The sequence below is a fragment of the Ranitomeya imitator genome, chromosome 1 (genome assembly GCF_032444005.1).
Source record: "Ranitomeya imitator isolate aRanImi1 chromosome 1, aRanImi1.pri, whole genome shotgun sequence".
NCBI lineage: Eukaryota > Metazoa > Chordata > Amphibia > Anura > Dendrobatidae > Ranitomeya > Ranitomeya imitator.
The window spans coordinates 492,262,001-492,284,454 of NC_091282.1; the positions used below are offsets into that span (position 1 = coordinate 492,262,001).

Here is a 22,454-nt window from a genome sequence, read left to right on the forward strand (position 1 = left end):
CTTACTTCACCCCGGCTGGTGTACCTTGTAAGTAACTTTGCCCAGGTTTCCCACCACCTCGTATGGGACTTACCATTTGGCTAGGAATTTGCTCTCCACTGTGGGGATAAGAACTAGCACGCGGTCCCCGAGCTGGAACTGACTCCGCCTCGCTGATCGGTTATACACCCTTGCCTGTGCCTGGAGAAGATACTCCTTCACAATAGGCATCACTTTCGCCATTCTCTCCTGCAGCATGCTCTATGATGCTCTGGTGTGGCGTGACATCAGCTTACCATGTTTCCTTGGTGATGTCCAGGAGCCCTCGCGGATGACATCCATTCAGGAGCTCGAACAGCGAGAAGCCAGTAAGGGCCTGGGGAACTTCCCTAATGGAGAAAAGCAGAAACAGAAGCAGGTAGTCCCAGTCTTGACCGTCCTTCTCAATGACCTTTTTGAGCATGGCTTTCAGGGTTTTATTGAAGTGCTCTACTAGGCCATCGGTCTGTGGATGGTACACTGAGGTTCGCAGCTGGGCAATCTGAAAGACCCTACAGAGTTCTTTCATAACCTTGCTCATGAAGGGGGTTCCCTGGTCTGTCAATCTCCTTCGGCAGGCCTGTCCTAGCAAAAATATGGACAAGTTTCTGGGTGATACTCTTAGCTGAAGAGTTCCTTAGGGGTACTGCTTCAGGGTACTGGGTCGCATAGTCTATGACCACTAAGATATATTGGTGCCCTCGTGCAGACTTAACTAATGGACCTACTAGGTCCATGGCAATTCGCTCAAAAAAAAGATCTCTATTACCGGTAACGGGATTTGAGGACATCGGAAGTGCGCAGAAGGAGCGGTTATCTGGCAGGTGGGGCAGGACCTACAATAATTCAGGACCTCCAGATAACATCCCAGCCAATAGAACCTCTGCAGTATTCTCGCCAGCGTTTTCTCCACCCCCAGATGTCCCCCCAAAACATGTGAATGGGCCATGTCTAGAATCCTCCGCAGGTATGGCCCTGGAACCAACAGCTGCTCCACTATTTCACCTCCCATCAGTGTAATCACTCTATGCAGCAATTCGCTATTGACTGCGAAGTGTGGTTACCTGGTGTCAGCCCCCGGCTCTTGAGCAACCCCTTCAATCACAGACACATTTTCAAAGGCCCCTTTTAGGGTAAGATCCCGCATTTGAGCAGTCCCCAAATTTTCCCCAGAAACTCCCAGCTCTGGAACCTTGAACTCACTGGTCACCGTTTGTCCTCATCACCAGCTAGGACACACAAGGGGAACTCCTACACCTCCAACAAGGATTCTTCAGGGTGTCGCTGGCTCCTGCCTGAGCCACTGAGCAACCCTGCATTTACCCCCCAAGTCCCGCCTGATTATCACGGGGTGTAGTAAGCCTTGGACTACCCTGACCTCATTAGAAACAGTAAAGAGAGGGGCACGATTAAACAGTTACCAAAATAACAATATGTTTACTGTAAGGTAAAATTCTCACCTTTACACGAGTATGCACAACACATATAGTAAGTATGATAGGAAGGCTGAAGATGGCACCGGACCCGTGAAGGATCTTCAAGAAATTTTGGACAGGATATTCAAGATTGGCTATGTACCTGAGGAAGTGGACAGGACGTCCACGAAACGTGAGGTTTTATAGCCCTGAAAAAGTATGCAACTCTTTTGAACTCGGTGATTCCCTTGCCTGATTTTGGAGGAGCGCAGAATTGTCAGCATCTTGAATATCCTACCCAGAATACCCTGACCTCATGGAACTCAATACCAGGTCTCGTTTTAAGCAACACTCTGGCAAGCAGGTAGTCTTTGGCATGCTCGTGGATACAGCGTACGCTCAAAGATCAACTGGTGGGGAAGCGTGTCCCTTATCAAGGTCCCCAAACTCCCGGAATCTAAGAGTCCGGATACCAGTACTCCTTTAATGGTCATGTGGCAGGACTGTGGCCCCTCTCCGGGCTGATAGTCCACACTGCAGGCAGGGTAGGCATAATACGAGCAGTGCCTGCCTAGGTTACAATCCATTTGCGCGGCAGACATAGGACAACGGGCCTCTATGTGTCCAGGACCGTGACACCACTATCAGATCAGGTCTTTACCAGCAGCCTTTGGTAGCCCCTCCGGCTCCTTGGGACCTCGGACTCCCCCCAGTGTTGGCTCTGTTACTCCTCTTTTGGGACTCGGGCTCCTGCTGGGTTTCCCAGTATGGAGATGTACCATCCCTTGGCTTTCTCAGGGACATCTCAACCACCAGGTACCTTTCTATGCGGTCCACTAGGTCATCCGCATTCCGGGGGTCTCCTTGGGCAACCCAGGTCTACACCGGCCCGGGGATAATGTGAATAAATCTGTCCATGACAACCCACTCGACCATCTGGGCTGGAGTGGAGAACTCCGGCTGCAACCATTTCTACACCAAACGCAACGAGTCAAACATTTGTGAGCGGGGAGGTTTGTCATCACAATACGCCCAGTGATGAACCCTTTTGGGCTCTGACAGACATAGTGACCCCTGAGCGTGCCAATATCTTAATTTTCTGGCATATTCCCGGGCATCCCACAAGGCCAAGTTAAAATAGGCTTTCTGGGGTTCACCTGTCAGATGGGGGCCAGCACCTCCGCTTACTGCTCCGGGGGCAGCCTCTCCCACTCTGCAACCTATTCAAAAACAATCAAAAATGCCTCTATATCATTCCCTGGGGTCATCTTTTGCATGGCTTGTCTTACAGCTTTCTGGACGCATGAGTAATCACCTTGATGTAGAGGAGGGGAGGTTTCTCTGCTTCGGATCTCTCCCATCAGTAGTTCCATCTGCCTTTGCAGTTGTTGCAGCTGTTGCTGTACCTGGTGCTGTTGCTGCTGACTCAGGATCAGGTGCATGAGTAGCTCGTCCATTTTGTCTGAGTGCTGTTCCATCTCCATAGCTGCATTAACTCAGGACATATGATTTGTCCTCCGCTGCTACACGTATTCCTGGAACATTTGCCTGCATCCGAAACCACCTGTGGAAGGTTGGCTCATTTAGCTGCTCCTCGAGGTATGCACAGGCATACGTGGGGTTAAAGTCCCTGGGTGGTTTATTGTATGATAAACCCAAAATGGTAACAGAAAAACAGCCTGTCTGACTCAAAAGGAAATAGTTCATAAACAGTCCTGCCCAGCACTTCTGGGCCAACATATGGCTGCTCTCACAGGAACGTCAGCCTAGAGGCTTCCTTGCCTCTACAGAGTCTACACAATACAGACAATAGAAAAAAAAACTGGCTGGACATTTATTTCCTCAGCCACACTATTGAGGTGGCGATATGGCGAGTAGGCGTCCCGCCCATCTCTTACCTACTCGCTTAAAAACTCGCCTATAAGGCTGGTTTCACATTTGCGGTTGTGTCCGCAGCGTTTGTACCGCATATATCCACATGCGTTGTGTAATCCTATATTTAACATTAGGGGCGCATGCGTTTTTAATTTTTCGTGTTTTGCTGCGTTTGACGTCGCATGCGTCGTTTCGTCGTTTGCGGCTTGGCGCGGAAATGCAACATGTAGTAATTTTTAGAGGCGTCAATTTGCTGCCTGAAAACGCATGCGGTCGATTGCGCAAGGTTTGCGACAAAAAAACGCATTGCTGTCTATATGAACGCATGCGTTCACAAGCACATGCGTTTGGTTGCGTTCGTGAACGCATGCGTTTCAATTGAAAAAAACATGTCTAGACAATGATAAGCCACCCCCCACATAGTAGGTGATAAAGGGAGGTAGTGGACATTTGCAGGTCACTACTCAGCAAACACTGAAGCAGAGGAGACACAGGCTACATCTTGAAGGAAAAGAAGACACTGAACAATGTGAGTATATCCTAGCCAATGCCTTTATTTTCTATTTTCTGTCTCTACATGTCCTAATTTCTTGCATTTCTTTATTTCTACATGCATCAGAATGTCGTCTTCTTCTTCTGATGAGGAGCAACGCCCTGGCATGGCCTTCCGTATCACCACCACGATGCAGCAGGACCCTGGCATGGCCTTCCGTACAGCCACCACCACGATGCAGCAGGACCTTGGCATGGCATTCCGTACCGCCACCACCATGATGCAGCAGGACCCTGGCATGGCCTTCCTTTCTACGATCGCTATGGACTCTGGCATGTCTGCTTACTCTACGAGCACAATGGACCCTGGCATGGCCTTCCGCTCTACGTGCACTATGGACTGTGATATGGCTGCCCGTTCTATGAGCACAATGGACCCTGGCATGGCCTTCCGCTCTACAAGCACTATGGACTCTGGCATGGCTGCACGATCTACAAGCGCTATGGAATCTGGCATGGCTGCACACTCTACGAGCGCTACGGAATCTGGCATGGCTGCACACTCTACGAGCACTATGGACCCTGGCATGGCCTTCTGCTCTACAAGCACTATGGACTCTGGCATGGCTGCACGCTCTACGAGCGCTATGGAATCTGGCATGGCTGCACACTCTACGAGCACTATGGACTCTGGCATGGCTGCACACTCTACGAGCACTATGGACTCTGGCATGGCTGCACGCTCTACAAGCACTATGGACTCTGGCATGGCTGCACGCTCTACAAGCGCTATGGAATCTGGCATGGCTGCACACTCTACGAGCGCTACGGAATCTGGCATGGCTGCACACTCTACGAGCACTATGGACCCTGGCATGGCCTTCCGCTCTACAAGCACTATGGACTCTGGCATGGCTGCACGCTCTACGAGCGCTATGGAATCTGGCATGGCTGCACACTCTACAAGCACTATGGACTCTGGCATGGCTGCACGCTCTACGAGCACTATGGCCTCTGGCATGGCTGCACGCTCTACGAGCGCTATGGAATCTGGCATGGCTGCACGCTCTACGAGCACTATGGACTCTGACACAGTGCAGCCGGACCCTGACAGGTCACCCACCACCACGTCCCGCCATATGAGCCCACCAAGGCTTCCCAGAACACGGCAAACCCCCCCAAAAAACAACAAAAAAACCAGAGGACTTTTAGTATTCCTCCCCCTTCACCTCCCAATGTGTCTGTAATGTCAGGTTTGTCTCACCCTTCCAGTGCGTCTGAAGCCTCTCATGTGTCAAGCCCCATCCCCGAACTTCCAGACCCCACTAGTTTCATTGCCCCTTCTCCTGTCACCTCTGCGTCGTCCACGGTTAGCCAGGCCTCAGTGCTTCACACCCCCCATTTACATCACTCTACCCCAAGCCGGTGCAGTTAAATAAATTTTTGGGTTGTTAAAAAAATAAATACAATTTGATTTGCCCCAATTATGTTTGGTTTATTGTGTCTATCGCCACCAGCAACACACACCGTGCTCCAAATAAGAAACTTCGTCACACACTTAATTTTTGGGCCACATCATATCTCCAGTAGTTATAAAAAGTATTATCTCCATAATCTCTTCTTTCTGCTTAAGGTACCTTCACACTAAACGATATTGCTAGCGATCCGTGACGTTGCAGCGTCCTGGCTAGCGATATCGTTCAGTTTGACACGCAGCAGCGATCAGAATCCTGCTGTGATGTCGTTGGTCGGGGCTAGAGGGCCAGAACTTTCTTTGGTCGCTGGCTCTCCCGCTGACATCGCTGAATCGGCGTGTGTGACACCGATTCAGCGATGTCTTCGCTGGTAACCAGGGTAAACATCGGGTTACTAAGCGCAGGGCCGCGCTTAGTAACCCGATGTTTACCCTGGTTACCATCCTAAAAGTAAAAAAAACAAACGCTTCATACTTACCTTCAGCTGTCTGTCCCCGGCGCTGTGCTTTCCTGCACTCACTGTGAGCACAGCGGCCGGAAAGCAGAGCGGTGACGTCACCGCTCTGCTTTCCGGCCGCTGTGCTCACAGCCAGTACAGAGAAGCAGAGCGCTGAGGACAGACAGCGGAAGGCAAGTATGAAGCGTTTATTTTTTTTTACTTTTAGGATGGTAACCAGGGTAAACATCGGGTTACTAAGCGCGGCCCTGCGCTTAGTAACCCGATGTTTACCCTGGTTACTGGGGACCTCGGGATCGTTGGTCGCTGGAGAGCTGTCTTTTTGACAGCTCTCCAGCGACCAAACAGCGATCCGGATCGTTGTCGGTATCGCTGCAGCGTCGTTTAGTGTGAAGGTACCTTTAGTCTGTGACTAGTGTTGCAGTCTGAAGAGAAAATGGCGGAAATACAGTGCAGAACTCTACTGAACAGGTCAGGTTTAAAAAAAACTCATTCGTTAGGAAAACCTGACCTGGTGAGTAGAGAACTGCCGTGTATAACCTCCATTTTCTCTTCTGTGTACATAATCTATTACACACAAATTGAAGGGACGATGGTGGTCACACGGCATATCTATGCTCACCTGCACAGGTGACAGAAATAGTGAATTCATGAGGCTGTTATATGTGCATCATGAATTCATTATTTCTGACACGCTTAAATCCAGGTTGAAATAAAAGCTCTCCATGCGAAGATCCATCATGACACAGGATACAGGAGCAAAATCTGAAGATTTCAGCCGTTCAGGGGTCTATATAAAGAAATCCCATAATACACGCCTTCTGTAGTCCCATTGGCGGTGTCTGGTTATCTTGATTCTTCTCTTGTGAAATTTCTCATCATGCACCAAAAACGCAAACGCAGAAAAAACGCATATGAACGCGTACAAACGCGGCAGTTTTTAAATTGCATGCGTTAACACATGCGTCTAAAAAACGCCGCGTTTGTACGCGTTTATATGCGTTTTTTCCACCACTTGCGGATGCGGATTAAACGCTGCGGTTTTAAACGCAAATGTGAAACTAGCCTAACATGGACGCTTAACTCCTTCAGCACATATCATGCTGAAAAGAAACTTATGGGTTTCTAGATCATGGAGGAAAGCAATTTCCGTGACACACATCTCCCCTCGCATACAGTGCCAGTGTCCCTGTCACAAACTATACAAGCAAAAGTGTAATTTTATTATAACACATGCTGGCAACTCATACTAAGGAATACATTTCATCTTCAGGTAGCCCTCTGCTAACAACATCAGCCCATAAGAATAGCTCCCAGCCTAACAAGTCTCAAGGTTGGGGCTTGGGCTAATTCACATTTCCAATTTTTTCCTCGGACTAAGTGGTCCACACAAAAACAAGGAGACATGTTGGGTCAAACCCTCAATTGCAAGTCTATGGATCCAAGAAGAAAATCAGACCGCACTCAGATCTCATCCATGTGTGGTCTGTTTTTCACAGATTTTCTGATAGTAGAAGCTTGATAAACCTCAATCTTTGTTTCTTCATCTGAGAATAAATAAAGAAACACTGACCAAACTTTGATGGTAAAAACGGAGATGCTGACCAAAAACACTGTAGAGACTTGTAAAGTGTTTTGCATACGAGAAACATCACTGGTGTCTGAATAAACCCTTAAAGGGAATCTGTCAGCAGGTTTTTGCTATGTAATCTTAGAGTGGTATGTTGTAGAGGCAGAGACCCTGATTCCAGTGAAGTATCACTTACTGGACTGCTTGGAGTAGTTTTGATTGATACAATCCCTCTTTTCCATGTTGTACATGTAGCAGTGGTCAGAATGAGGCGCTGGATATAACCTCGGCCACACCACTGATTGTCAGCTTCCTGCTGCGAATTGTCAGCAAGTTATGCGGGTGGGGTTATACACATTTGTTTGACTGGCCTGCAAGCAATATCTTGTCTGGCAGGCATAATGTCCTGCTGATAAAACACCGATTGTATTCAAGCTACAGCAAGCAACTGAGCAAGTGACATATCCCTGGAATCAGGCTCCCTGCTCCTATATTATGCTGCTCTCAGATTAACCCCTTTCTGACCTCAGGCGGGATAGTACGTCAGAGGTCAGATCCCCTGCTTTGATGCAGGGCTCCGCGGTGAGCCCGCATCAAAGCCGGGACATGTCAGCTGTTTTGAACAGCTTACATGTGCCCGTAATAGGCGCGGGCAGAATCGCGATCTGCCCGCACCTATTAACTAGTTAAATGCCGCTGTCAATCGCAGACAGCGGCATTTAACTACCGCTTCCGGCCGGGCGGCCGGAAATGACGTCATCGCCGACCCCCGTCACATGATCGGGGGTCGGCGATGCGTCAGGATGGTAACCATAGAGGTCCTAGAGACCTCTATGGTTACTGATCACCGGTGGCTGTGAGCGCCCCCCTGTGGTCGGCGCTCACAGCACACCTCCATTTCTGCTACATAGCAGCGATCAGCAGATCGCTGCTATGTAGCAGAGGCGATCGAGTTGTGCCTGCTTCTATCCTCCCATGGAGGCTATTGAAGCATGGCAAAAGTAAAAAAAAAAAAGTAAAAAAAAATGTGAAAAAAATAAAAAAAATATAAATCACCCCCCTTTCGCCCCAATCAAAATAAATCAATAAAAAAAAAAATCAAATCTACACATATTTGGTATCGCCACGCTCAGAATCGCCCGATCAATTAAAAAAAAGCATTAACCTGATCGCTAAACGGCGTAGCGAGAAAAAAATTCGAAACGCCAGAATTACGTTTTTTAGGTCGCCGCGACATTGCATTAAAATGCAATAACGGGCGATCAAAAGAACGTATCTGCACCAAAATGCTATCATTAAAAACGTCATCTTGGCACGCAAAAAATAAGCCCTCAACCGACCCCAGATCACGAAAAATGGAGACGCTACGAGTATCGGAAAATAGCGCAATTTTTTTTTTTTTCAGCAAAGTTTGGAATTTTGTTTCACCACTTAGATAAAAAATAACCTAGTCATGTTAGGTGTCTATGAACTCGTACTGACCTGGAGAATCATAATGGCAGGTCAGTTTTAGCATTTAGTGAACCTAGCAAAAAAGCCAAACAAAAAACAAGTGTGGGATTGCACTTTTCTTGCAATTTCACTGCACTTGGAATTTTTTTCCCGTTTTCTAGTACACGACATGCTAAAACCAATGATGTCGTTCAAAAGTACAACTCGTCCCGCAAAAAATAAGCCCTCACATGGCCAAATTGACGGAAAAATAAAAAAGTTATGGCTCTGGGAAGGAGGGGAGTGAAAAACGAACACAGAAAAACAAAAAATCCCAGGGTCATGAAGGGGTTAAATAGCAAAAAGCTGCTCAAAGAATCCTTTTAAGGAGTTTAAAAAAATAACTACACATATAATTACACAAAAAGACACACACCTCGGGGGCACCTTCAGTTTCTGAAGGAAGGCTGCTTTCATATTTTGATACAGCAACTGCTAATCCAGTAAGTGCCAAGAGAGCATTCCCCTTCACCACAGGGCTATCTCTGCAAAGAGACAAGAAGCAAAATTAGGATATATGATTGGTATACGTTTTAGTAGACTTCTGTCTTCCTAGTCACACAGAACTTAATTATAGACTCTAATCTTACAGACACTGATGTAAATCTGTATACCAAGAAAAAAATAAGTAAAAACGAAATATAATAGCACTGGACGTCAAAGTATCACGTTTATTCACATCAACATTACATTGTGTTACAAAGGTTTTGTCCCTCAGACAATTTTGCGTGTTCCTGATAGATTTTTTCATGCTGATTTCAGAAATGACTTCAGATTTTATCTATCGCATAAGGTTTTTGAGAAATGATACGAAACATTATAACTCTGACAGCGGGCATTTAAATGCACTTCGGGACGCCGGTCTGGAAACACTGCGCAACAATATGACCTGGAGAATCACAATGGCAGGTGTGATGCAGTGACCCCTGTAACAGGTAGGGGGCGCTGCATAGTCTCCCCAGTATGCGCACAGAGGTGTATTGAGGCCATGAGAGTGCATGGGAATCACAGGCATGACTGTGATGATGTGACAAAATCCGGCATTGTGGTGAATGGCCGATATATGTGTCGCAGAGGAGGGGACTCTGCACTGCCAGCCTGAAGCGATATAGTGTTCTAGGACCTGTAGTCCTATAGTTATAGTGTTGTATAATAGTCATGGGAGGTTTGGCAGGGCTAGTTATGTGAGATGGGTGGGACAAACTAGCCACACACCCACACTCCCACCCAGGGGAGTGGTTTAAGGGTATATAATGTGACCAGGGTGTGGGTCACATGGCCCTGTGTATGTTCCTGTGTTGGAAGACCTGGGAGTAGGCTTCCTGAAAAGCACATGATGGTGTGGGAGGTCCTGGAAGTAGGACTGGATCCCTGAGCAACGCACAGTGAAACTGGGGAAGCTACCGTCCTTCGGTGGGTCTGGACTAACTAAGGTGTGCTGCCCAGGCAAGTTGGTGATCCCCGTGAGCAGCTTTCCCAGAGGACTGACAAGGAGTCAGCAGGTGGAGCAGGAGCTCCCGTCAGGTACCGATACGGACTACTGGTGCTTGTGTAATATGAACTGTGTGGTAACCCACGGCAACTGGTCAGGAGAGGACCAGTGTGTTTAGTTGCTACAACCGTAATGTCGTATGTTGGTGCCTGTTGTGCTCCATGGACATTAAGGAACTGTATGGCGTGCGGTCACCCACGATAACTGGACACAGAGGTTCGGCGTGTTTAGTGACCGCGTTTCAAAGCCGTATACTGTGATATAAAGACTGTTTGCTGGTTGTTCGTATTTCTGTGGTTTATGATGCCATAATAAACCATGTGGACTGTTTTTGTTTGGAAAAACCGTGCCCGTGTACGTTAATCCCGTGCCAAGTGAGTGTCCCCCAATACACTCTGTGAGAGCAATCTTACATATGGTGTTCGAATGCGGGCAACGTTCAAGTGGCACGTTCAGAGTTAATTGTTGTGGCTCGGCTGTAACTCGGCGGGGTTACGAAGCTGACAAGCATCTTGCTGTGGATCGGCGGGTCCACGAAGGTGACAAGCGGCTTGCTGTGGATCAGCGGGTCCACGAAGTTTGCAGTGGAGCCGTGCACAGCCTTGTGGAGCATAGCTGCAGTTGCAGCAAGAGGTTCCGCAGCTGGCGATGCTGCAGTGGCTTGTGGTCGGCAGCCGGAGGTGCCGGTTGTATGTGACTGCAGCGGGAGCTGTGGCAGTACCAGCAGGAGCTGGTGAAGTGACATATAAAAAGGAAAAAAATATATATTTATATTTTTTTCCCCCTCAGATCGTGCAGACTCTTGAAGGGCCAGTACAAGCCCAGAGACATAGTGGTGTACTGTGCGAACTGGGGCCTGAGTGTCGTGGGGGAGTCCACGGTGTGCACCCCAGGGAAGGGGTGGTGTCCCTAGAAGTGGCTGGTGACCCAAACGGGGATGGTTGCTCAAAAGGGGGTGGAGTCCCAAAAAGGGGTGGTGACCCAAACGGGGATGGAGGCCCAAAAAGGGGTAGAGCCAAAAAAAAGGGGCGGCGATCAGTAACAAGGCAAGACTGTGTCCTTTTTGGCTGGATGGAGAGCATGTGCGGGGGTTGTTAGAACCGAAGAGGGAAGCGTCTTTTCTGAGGCCCCTTCATGAAAGTTCTGTGTCACCTTGGACAAAGGCGAAAGTGGGTGGCATAGCTGGGGACACTAAAGGTCTTCAGGTAGCCACTCTATATTGTCGCAGCTGAGGTTTCCACGTACCATGAGGTGGCTGTAGTCCCAAACTTGCCGTGTCCTATGGTAAAAGGACAAGATTTGGAAGCACTGTGGGACTGGTGGAAAAAGGGTCAAGTGTTTGTGGAAATTATGTGTATGGGAGGTAATAATGTTGAGAATGTGCCCCCTAGAGTTGACAGACCTAAGCTGGGCATGACCAAAGAAAATGGTGAACAAGCCCAACTTAGTGACACGACGTTGGCAGAAACACCTCCGAAGACTGATGGGTCAGGTATAAGGGTGACCAGAGGAAAAGGTGCGTCTGCCGAACTTACTGACCTGACGTCACCTGAAGTGTGCGACAATGTGACTGGTAATGATCTGGTAGATAAGGATGTGGTGGTAAAATAGAGTGGAGCTGACACCCGGTTAGAAAGCAACTGGAAAGCTCACCATGTTGGGGGGTGTGACACAGACTCCAAGGGTGACTGTGACATGACATGGCCAGTAACAAGCGCTACAACTGAGTATGATGTACCGGTATCAGAAATACTGACACAGGGGAACGACAGGGCTCCACAGGGTGAAGACAGGATGGCAGTGAAAGCCATACCAGAAATTGTGACCTGTTTAAGTGGGGACTGTCGGTTCCAGGAAGACCAAATGGGTGGTGGTGACTCCCATTCAGATGATGACACCAGTGGAAGAGAGTGCAGTAAGGCTGACTCAGGTACAGCTGGCAAGTCTTCCTCCTGTCGCCGGAGACGTAAAAAAGGCAAAGGGGCTGAACCAGTTGCACCTTGTGAAGATGTGATGGAAGAGGGTGAAGACTCCAGAAAATCTGGTGCTGAGGACTTAAAGTGTCTGGAGTACTTTAAAGTCCCAGGGGAATGGGACGAACCGAAGGATGTCACCGCTGAGACCCAAGAGAGGGCTGACGCTGACAGTGCTGAGTCTGAGTGTGCAGAAGTGGAGGAGGCCACCAAAGAAGTGATGCCTGAAGTAGATACCTCCTCAAGTGACGCATGCTCCACCAATCCGGAGGATGGGAGAAGCGAGATAGAGCTGCTCAAAGAGTCTCTCGAACAAGAAAGAGTTCTGAGATAAGCGGTTGTGCACAGAGTGGACGAGCTGGAGAGGGAGGTCTTTGAGCTCAGACGTCACCTGTCGGCGTATCAAACCATGAATAGGACCATATTGGAAAATATGGATGTACTCAGAATGGCCCAAGAAAAGCATCATCAGGAGCTGCTCCAGAGAGAGCAGGAGCGTCGCTGCCTGGCAGAGGAGTTGCCAATGCCCATCTTGGCGAAGGCTCAAGCAGAAGAAAAGACTGAGGAAGAGAGTTTGTGCTAAAAATGGAACAAGACAGTCACCCGGTCGTGGCAGATGTCCATGAAGATGAGACCCCGCTTTTCAAGAGCATTATAGAAGTACCCGACAAGCGTGCTCCAGGAAGGGTGTGCATGAGGCCTTTACAAAAGGCAATAGAGGCGTGTAGTGTGCACTGGATGCCTAAGATGCAGCAATTGGTCATACTGTCGACTAAGGAAGTCACAGTGAAGCAGGTGGCTGTCCTGAGGGATATGCACCTAGACTGCCTCCGTACAAAACAGAGGATCATTTTGAAGAATGATGAAGCCGTTCGACGTTTGGAGCGTAAAAGGATAGCTCTTAGTCGGCAGGGCTTAGTGGAAGACACAGTCCAAGTACCCAAAGTTCTGGTGGCGAAAGTCATTGGGAGACTGGAGAGAGTGATGGAGGAGATGGTGGATAAATCCGGTGTGAAGAGACTGAAGAGACTGAGGATACTGGCTAATGACTACAACCTGCAGTAACCACCGATTGACCAAACCGCTGCACGGCCAGCTCTACCCTCACCTACTGTATCCTCACCCATCCCTTGTAGATTGTGAGCCCTCGCGGGCAGGGTCCTCTCTCCTCCTGTACCAGTTGTGACTTGTATTTTTCAAGATTATTGTACTTGTTTTATTATGTATACCCCTCCTCACATGTAAAGCGCCATGGAATAAATGGCGCTATAATAATAAATAATAATAATAATAATAATAATAATAATAATGACGAGGTCCAGGTCATGGGTGAAGATGGGATGGTTCCATTCGTTGTTGTCGGATCCAGAGAGAGTCTTGAGAATATACGCATGCTCCTGGAATATCGCATGGCATACCTAAGGGAGGTAGAGCAGCTGAGACTTGAGAGACTGCAAGTCAATAAACAGCTGCCAGAAAGGCGAAGAAGAAGGTGGCCACTTTTGACCCGAAATGTGGACAAACAAAGGGGTGGAAGTTCCCAGCCAGAAGGAAGAGTTAGAGGCAGTGTCTCCTCAGATAGCTCAGGGCTGAGTGACTTATGGGGGAGACCCAGTAGCGGACGTGTTGACAGAGTCAGTCAAGACAGGTCATATGGGTGCAAGGGGATTGCGACGCCAGATTGACCGTGATGCCCAAACCTGACTGAGAGGGCCCTCTCGACTGGTAGTGCAAGGTGACTTCGGTACCCAGTCTCGAGGCCCCTGGGTTAAGACAAATGTTCAACCCCACAAGTTTGAACGGGGGGGGGGTGTGTGATGCAGTGACCCCTGTAACAGGTAAGGGGTGCTGCATAGTCTACCCAGTATACGCACAGAGGTGTATTGAGGCCGTGAGAGTGCATGGGAATCACAGGCATGACTGATGATGTGACAAAATCCGGCATTGTGGTGAATGGCCGATATGTGTTGCTACCAGCCTGAAGCGATATAGTGTTCTGGGACCTGTAGTCCTATAGTTATAGTGTTGTATAATAGTCATGGGAGGTTTAGCAGGGCTAGTTATGTGAGATGGGCGGGACAAACTAGCCACACATCCACCCAGGTGTGTGGTTTAAGGGTATATAATGTAACCAGGGTGTGGGTCACATGGCCCTGTGTATGTTCCTGTGTTGGAAGACCTGGGAGTAGGCTTCCTGAAAAGCACATGCTGGTGTGGGAGGTCCTGGGAGTAGGACTGTATCCCTGAGCAGCGCACAGTGTGGGAGGTCCTGGGAGTAGGACTGGATACCTGAGCAGCGCACAGTGAAACTGGGGAAGCTACCGTCCTTCGGTGGGTCTGGACTAACTAAGGTGTGCCGCCCAGGCAAGTTGGTGATCCCCGTGAGCAGCTTTCCCAGAGGACTGACAAGGAGTCAGCAGGTGGAGCAGGAGCTCCCGTTAGGTACCGATACGGACTACTGGTGCTTGTGTTATGAACTGTGTGGTAACCCACGGCAACTGGTCAGGAGAGGACCAGTGTGTTTAGTTGCTACAACTGTAATGTCGTATGTTGGTGCCTGTTGTGCTCCATGGACATTAAGGAACTGTATGGCGTGCGGTCACCCATGATAACTGGACACAGAGGTTCGGCGTGTTTAGTGACCGCGTTTCAAAGCCGTATACTGTGATATAAAGACTGTTTGCTGGTTGTTCGTATTTCTGTGGTTTATGATGCCATAATAAACCATGTGGACTGTTTTTGTTTGGAAAAACCGTGCCCGTGTACGTTAATTCCGTGCCAAGTGAGTGTCCCCCAATACACTCTGTTAGAGCAATCTTACACAGGTCATTTTTAGCATTTAGTGAACCTAGCAAAAAAGCCAAACAAAAAACAAGTGTGGAATTGCACTTTTTTTTGCCATTTCATTGCACTTGGAATTAATTTCCCATTTTCTAGTACATAACATGGTAAAACCAATGGTGTCGTTCAAAAGTACAACTAGTCCCGCAAAAAAAACAACCCCTCACATGGCCATATTGACGAAAAAATTAAAAAGTTATGGCTCTGGAAAGAAGGGGAGCGAAAAAAGCTCCGGTTAAAAACCTTACACGATACAGACTTTTGAAGCACATATTTATGTTCAGCATATCAAAATCTATAAGATACAATAAAATTTTCTCAGGGAACAATAACATCCCTGAAATTTGTTGCGCAGTAATCAGCATCTGGGGAAACTAAGGACTCTCATAAGAGAGACTGGAGTCTTACAGGCAATGCTCCATGAGAGAAAAGTATGCAAATACGCTCTCTAGTAAATTAGAAGAAAGTATTTCACAAATATCACCTAAGAGAGGTGGCTACAGTATAAGTCAATACACAAGCCTTTAGCGAGCCTTCCTATAGAGAAAAGGGGGAATACCAAACCAGAAACTCATCTATACATAGCCAGTCATCAGTGACCAATACTTCCCCCACGTTAGCTCAAGGGCAATTTGCCACTTCAGAGAAGAAAAGGACTTGAACTCTAGTGCCACCTATTGGAATCAGATACCATGCTTTGCACAAAGGGGGGAAATACTCCGAAACTGGTGTATGCACACTGAGATTCTGGTTTGGCTTTCATCCTAAGTCATGTGGCAAGGCTCTTTAATTAAAGGGTCGACATTGACTTGTAGGATTGCTACCTCCAATAAGTGACACTAGAGGTCAAGTCCTCTATAGCTCTGAAGAGGCAACTTGCATATTTAATTTCCTAGAGAAGCATGCATGGCCTATAAGTCTCCTTACCTTGGCATATCATCCCAAGGGCATCGCACTCAGTAAGCCAGACTCTGCACTACAGAATACCCCGAACCAGGTAGTCTGTAGAGAAGTTTCTAGCTTGCATATATCTCTGGTCATGTTGCAAACCTTAAATAAATATACTGATATAGCAGGCCCTTCAAATAACATTGTATCAGTACATATATCTTTAAAAAAATAAAGAGTTATAGGGGTTGATCCCTATCAGTAAATCATGAACCCTGGGTGCAGTTTCTTTTTCACTTTCCCTGGTTCCAGCACTGAATCTCCACTGCTCCTGGTGTCTGGTATTGACTGCAGTGTTGATGTCACGTTGACAGTGCAGACGCCAAGCTCAACGGCTGTGCATGCTATCTGCATTGGCTACTGCACTATCGACATGAGATCAGAAATGTAGCCAAATACAAGACATCGGGATTAGCGGCAGAGACTCAGCGCAGGACCCAGGTACAGTGAGTAAAGCCGATTTGTTTGTATTTTCATAACAAACTGCATCAGGGGAGTGAGATCTTCTGAAAGATGAATGATGGCTGAACCTGCTACTTTCAGCAGAACCGACTTGACCATCTAATGAACCCCTGATAGGAGAATTTTGGATTTTAATATGACCAATCCTTTTGTTCTTGAGGAAGAAAATCTACCACCAGAGATGTCTTAGAAGTGGTCTTACTTCCCTCACCATACTGAGAACACATGCTTGCTCAGAGGAGCCTAGAAAGAGGGGTTTCAACCAGAACAACTCGACAACAGGTGTATGGCCACCTTATGCTTGTCATAGATATAAGACATTCATCTTCAAAATATTGGCACACCTAGCTAAATTTGTGGAGATCTGCTGAAAATCTGATGCCTGTGCTAGTAAGATAAACTGAATCCAAGCTTTTAGTGAATGAGAGGGAGGAGTAGATATGTCAATCATTTGTGAGGATGTATAAAGAAGTAGAAAAGATAAAAGGAACCTTTGAAAAATGATATTTTTTTTCTTAGGACTTTGTTTTGTAACATTCCTTGGCTATTCCTCCTAAAAATGTATGCTAAAATGAACAACTGAGTTATCAGGTAGAGGATTAGGGCTGTCCAAATAGTGCTGACTACTGATGAAAACTGCAAAGCCCTATAAACAAGGGAAATGGTAACATTTCAAGGCATATATTGGAAACCTATAGAACTTTATATTACGTAAAGAATAATATTTACTTGCTGGAATTAGAATTCCCCTTTTTACTTTAACCCCTTAAGCCCCGAGGGTGGTTTGCACGTTAATGACCGGGCCAATTTTTACAATTCTGACCACTGTCCCTTTATGAGGTTATAACTCTGGAACGCTTCAACGGATCTTGGCGATTCTGACATTGTTTTCTCGTGACATATTGTACTTCATTTTAGTGGTAACAATTATTCGATATAGCTTGCGTTTATTTGTGAAAAAAACGGAAATTTGGCGAAAATTTAGAAAATTTCGCAATTTTCCAACTTTAAATTTTTATGCCCTTAAATCACAGAGATATGTCACGCAAAATACTTAATAAGTAACATTTCCTCATGTCTACTTTACATCAGCACAATTTTGGAACCAAAATTTTTTTTTGTTAGGGAGTTATAAGGGTTAAAAGTTGACCAGCAATTTCTCATTTTTACAACACCATTTTTTTTAGGGACCACGTCTCATTTGAAGTCATTTTGAGGGGTCTATATGATAGAAAATACCCAAGTGTGACACCATTCTAAAAACTGCACCCCTCAAGGTGCTCAAAACCACATTCAAGAAGTTTATTAACCCTTCAGGGGTTTCACAGGAATTTTTGGAATGTTTAAATAAAAATGAATATTTAACTTTTTTTCACACAAAATTTATTTCAGCTCCAATTTGTTTTATTTTACCAAGGGTAACAGGATAAAATGGATGCCAAACGTTGTTGTACAATCTGTACTGAGTATGCTGATACCCCATATGTGGGGGTAAACCACTGTTTGGGCGCATGGCAGAGCTCGGAAGGAAAGGAGCGCCATTTGACTTTTCAATGCAAAATTGACAGGAATTGAGATGGGACGCCATGTTGCGTTTGGAGAGCCCCTCATGTGCCTAAACATTGAAACCCCCCACAAGTGACACCAATTTGGAAAGTAGACACCCTAAGGAACTTATCTAGATGTGTGGTGACCACTTTGACCCACCAATTGCTTCACAGAAGTTTATAATGCAGAGCCGTAAAAATAAAAAATCATATTTTTTCACAAAAATGATCTTTTCGCCTCCAATTTTTTATTTTCCCAAGAGTAAGAGAAGAAATTGGACCTCAAAAATTGTTGTCCAATATGTCCTGAGTACGCTGATACCCCATATATGGGTGTAAACCATTGTTTGGGCGTATGGCAGAGCTCGGAAGGGAAGGAGCGCCATTTTACTTTTCAATGCTAAATTGACTGGAATTGAGATGGGATGCCATGTTGCGTTTGGAGAGCCCCTGATGTGACTAAACATTGAAATCCCCACAAGTGACACCATTTTGAAAAGTAGACCCCTTAAGGAACTTATCTAGATGTGTGGTAAGCACTTTGACCCAACAAGTGCTTCACAGAAGTTTATAATGCAGAGCCGTAAAAATAAAAAATCATATTTTTTCACAAAAATGATCTTTTCGCCCCCAATTTTTTATTTTCCCAAGGGTAAGAGAAGAAATTAGACCACAAAAGTTGTTGTGCAATTTGTCCTGAGTGCGACGATACCCCATATGTGGGGGTAAACCACTTTTTGGGCGCATAGCAGAGCTCGGAAGGGAAGGAGCGCCATTTGACTTTTCAATGCAAAATTGCCTGGAATTAAGATGTGACGCCATGTTGGTTTGGAGAGCCCCTGATGTGCCTAAACATTAAACCCCCCCACAAGTGACACCATTTTGGAAACTAGACCCCCTAAGGAACTTATCTAGATGTGTTTTGAGAGCTTTGAACCCCCAAGTGTTTCACTACAGTTTATAACGCAGAGCCGTTAAAATAATTTATTTTTTTTTCGCAAAAATTATTTTTTAGCCCCCAGTTTTGTATTTTCACAAGGGTAACAGAATAAATTGGACCCCAAAAGTTGTTGTCCAATTTGTTCTGAGTACGCTGATACCCCATATGTGGGGGGGAACCACTGTTTGGGCGCATGGCAGAGCTCGGAAGGGAAGGAGCGCCATTTGGAATGCAGACTTAGATGGATTGGTCTGCAGGCGTCACGTTGCATTTGCAGAGCCCCTGATGTACCCAAACAGTACAAACCCCCCACAAGTGACCTCATATTGGAAACTAGACCTCCCACGGAACTTATCTAGATGTGTTGTGAAAACTTTGAACCCCCAAGTGTTTCACTACAGTTTACAACGCAGAGCCGTGAAGATAAAAAATCCTTTTTTTTTTCCCACAAAAATGATTTTTAGCCCCCCAAATTTTTATTTTCCTAAGGATAACAAGAGAACTTGGACCCAAAAAGTTGTTGTCCAATTTGTCTCGAGAACGATGATACCCCATATGTTGGGGTAAACTCCTGTTTGGGCGCACGGGAGAGCTCGGAAGTGAAGGAGCACTGTTTTACTTTTTCAATGCAGAATTGGCTGGAATTGAGATCGGACGCCATGTTGCGTTTGGAGAGCCCCGGATGTGCCTAAACAGTGGAAACCCCCCAATTATAAATGAAACCCTAATCCAAACGCACCCCTAACCCTAATCCCAACTGTAACCCTAACCACACACCTAACCCTGACACACCCCTAATTCTAATCCCAACCCTAATCCCAACCGTAAATGTAATCCAAACCCTAACCCTAGCCCTAACCCTAATGGGAAAATGGAAATAAATACATTTTTTTTAATTTTATTATTTTTCCCTAAGGCTAGGTTCACATTGCGTTAGGGAAATCCGTTTAGCGCTAGCGGATTGCGCTAACGCAATGTCTTTTTAGGTGTCGTGTTTAGTGGTCGCGTTAACGTCCCCGCTCTGGAAGATCGGGGATCGGACCTCGGGCGCGCCGCGGATGCTGCAAGCAGCGTCCGAGGCGCGCCACAAAAGAACGGCACCTTGCTAGCGCGAGCCGAAAATGGCACGCTCTAGCGATGCGCTACACCCGAAAATCACATTGCTGTCAATGGTTGTGCTAACGGACCCGTTGCACGGCGTTAATTGTGACATTTTCGCCATGCAACGCTGTCCGTTAGCATTAACCCATTAACGCAATGTGAACCTAGCCTAACTAAGGGGGTGATGAAAGGGGGTTTGATTTACTTTTATAGCGTTTTTTATATCGGATTTTTATGATTGGCAGCCGTCACACACTAAAAGACGCTTTTTATAGCAAAAAAGTTTTTGCGTCTCCACATTTTGAGACCTATAATTTTTCCATATTTTGGTCCACAGAGTCATGTGAGGTCTTGTTTTTTGCGGGACGAGTTGACGTTTTTATCGGTTACATTTTCGGACACGTGACAGTTTTTGATCGCTTTTTATTCCGATTTTTTTGTGAGGCAGAATGACCAAAAACCAGCTATTCATGAATTTCTTTTGGGGGAGGCGTTTATACCGTTCCGCGTTTGGTAAAATTGATGAAGCAGTTTTATTCTTCGGGTCAGTACGATTACAGCGATACCTCATTTATATCATTTTTTTAATGTTTTGGCGCTTTTATACGATAAAAGCTATTTTATAGAAAAAATAATTATTTTGGCATCGCTTTATTCTGAGGACTATAACTTTTTTATTTTTTTGGTTATGATGCTATATGGCGGCTCGTTTTTTGTGGGACAAGATGACGTTTTCAGCGTTACCATGGTTATTTATATCCGTCTTTTTGATCGCGTGTTATTCCACTTTTTGTTCAGCGTTATGATAATAAAGCGTTGCTTTTTGGCTAGTTTTTTTTTTTTTTTTTCTTACGGTGTTCATTGAAGGGGTTAACTAGTGAGCCAGTTTTATAGGTCGGGTCGTTACGGACGCGGCGATACTAAATATGTGTACTTTTATTGTTTTTTTGGGTTTTTTTTTAGATAAAGAAATGTATTTATGGGAATAATATTTTTTTTTCTTCTTTATTTAGGAATTATTATTTTTTTTTTTTTTACACGTGTGGAAATTTTTTTTTTTACTTTTTCACTTTGTCCCAGGGGGGGACATCACAGATCACCGATCTGACAGTGTGCACAGCACTCTGTCAGATCGGTGATCTGACATACAGCCGGGCAGGATTAGAGCTGCAGCTGCAGCCTGATCCTGACTCGGAAGTGCTCCCTGCAGGACCCGGATGCAGCCCCGCGGCCATTTTGAATCCGGGGACTGCAGGGAGAAGACGCTCGGTACACGGTGAGTACATCACCGTGTACCGATCGTCTCAGGGAAGCCCGCAGGGAGCCCCCTCCCTGCGCGATGCTTCCCTGCACACCGCGATCATGTTTGATCGCGGTGTGGCGGGGGTTAATGTGCCGGGAGCGGTCCGTGACCGCTCCTGGCACATAGTGTCGGATGTCAGCTGCGATAGGCAGCTGACACCCGGCCGCGCTCCCCCCGTGAGCGCGGCCGATCGCATATGACGTACTATCCCGTCACTGGGAATTAAGTCCCAGGTCACCTGGACGGGATAGTACGTCATATGTGATCATATGGGATGCTATGTTCTAGCATCCAACTTTTACCAGTGATTTCCTCCATAGCAACTTCACCAGTAATGTACAGAGCACATCTTAGCAAGTGAGATGATAAACATTTGGTTAGTGATAAATGATTATGTTTAACAACCAGATTGAGTCAGGCATGTCTCTGCAAAGAGAGGGATTAGAGGGTTCACAGATTTAAACTAATGTCAGGAAGAGCTGGTGATAAAGAGGACTCGGAGGGACTCTGTGATAAAGAGGACTCGGAGGGACTCTGTGATAAAGAGGACTCGGAGGGACTCTGTGATAAAGAGGACTCGGAGGGACTCTGTGATAAAGAGGACTCGGAGGGACTCTGTGATAAAGAGGACTCGGAGGGACTCTGTGATAAAAAGGACTCGGAGAGACTCTGTGATACGAGGCTGAAGTTGGTTTCTTATTCGTTCAGTTTCTTATTCGGAGCTGAAGTTGGTTTCTTATTCGTCAGTTTCTTATTCGGCAATTTTTTCTTTTCTGTTTTTTATAGGTTTAACAACTAAAAATAATCATCACAATAATAACATACAATGCAGTGAGGAGCCCTGATGTGAATACGCTTAAAAACGGCTACAAAAACAATAAAACTGGCACAAAAATGGGCATCAAAGTGGGCACCAAAGAGCGCTGAAGAAAGGGTTAAATGCCTTTGGGCCACTGATCTAACACGGCAGACATATAGAACAGGGCGCCCCGCATCCAAACCAGTTATTTCTAGCCTGGCCCAAATGGGTTCTGGGCATCAGAACTGGCATCAA

General features: G+C 46.4%; 1 protein-coding gene across 2 annotated transcripts in view; it reads right to left on the reverse strand.

Annotated features, from left to right (window-relative positions):
- FOCAD (focadhesin) overlaps positions 1–22,454 on the reverse strand; it is a 458,830-nt gene that overhangs the window by 131,396 nt on the left and 304,980 nt on the right. For both annotated transcript variants that reach the window (XM_069765982.1, XM_069765975.1), the window contains one exon: positions 9,170–9,278. In XM_069765982.1, the coding sequence (XP_069622083.1) occupies positions 9,170–9,278 (109 nt within the window). The remainder of the gene's footprint in view (positions 1–9,169; positions 9,279–22,454) is intronic.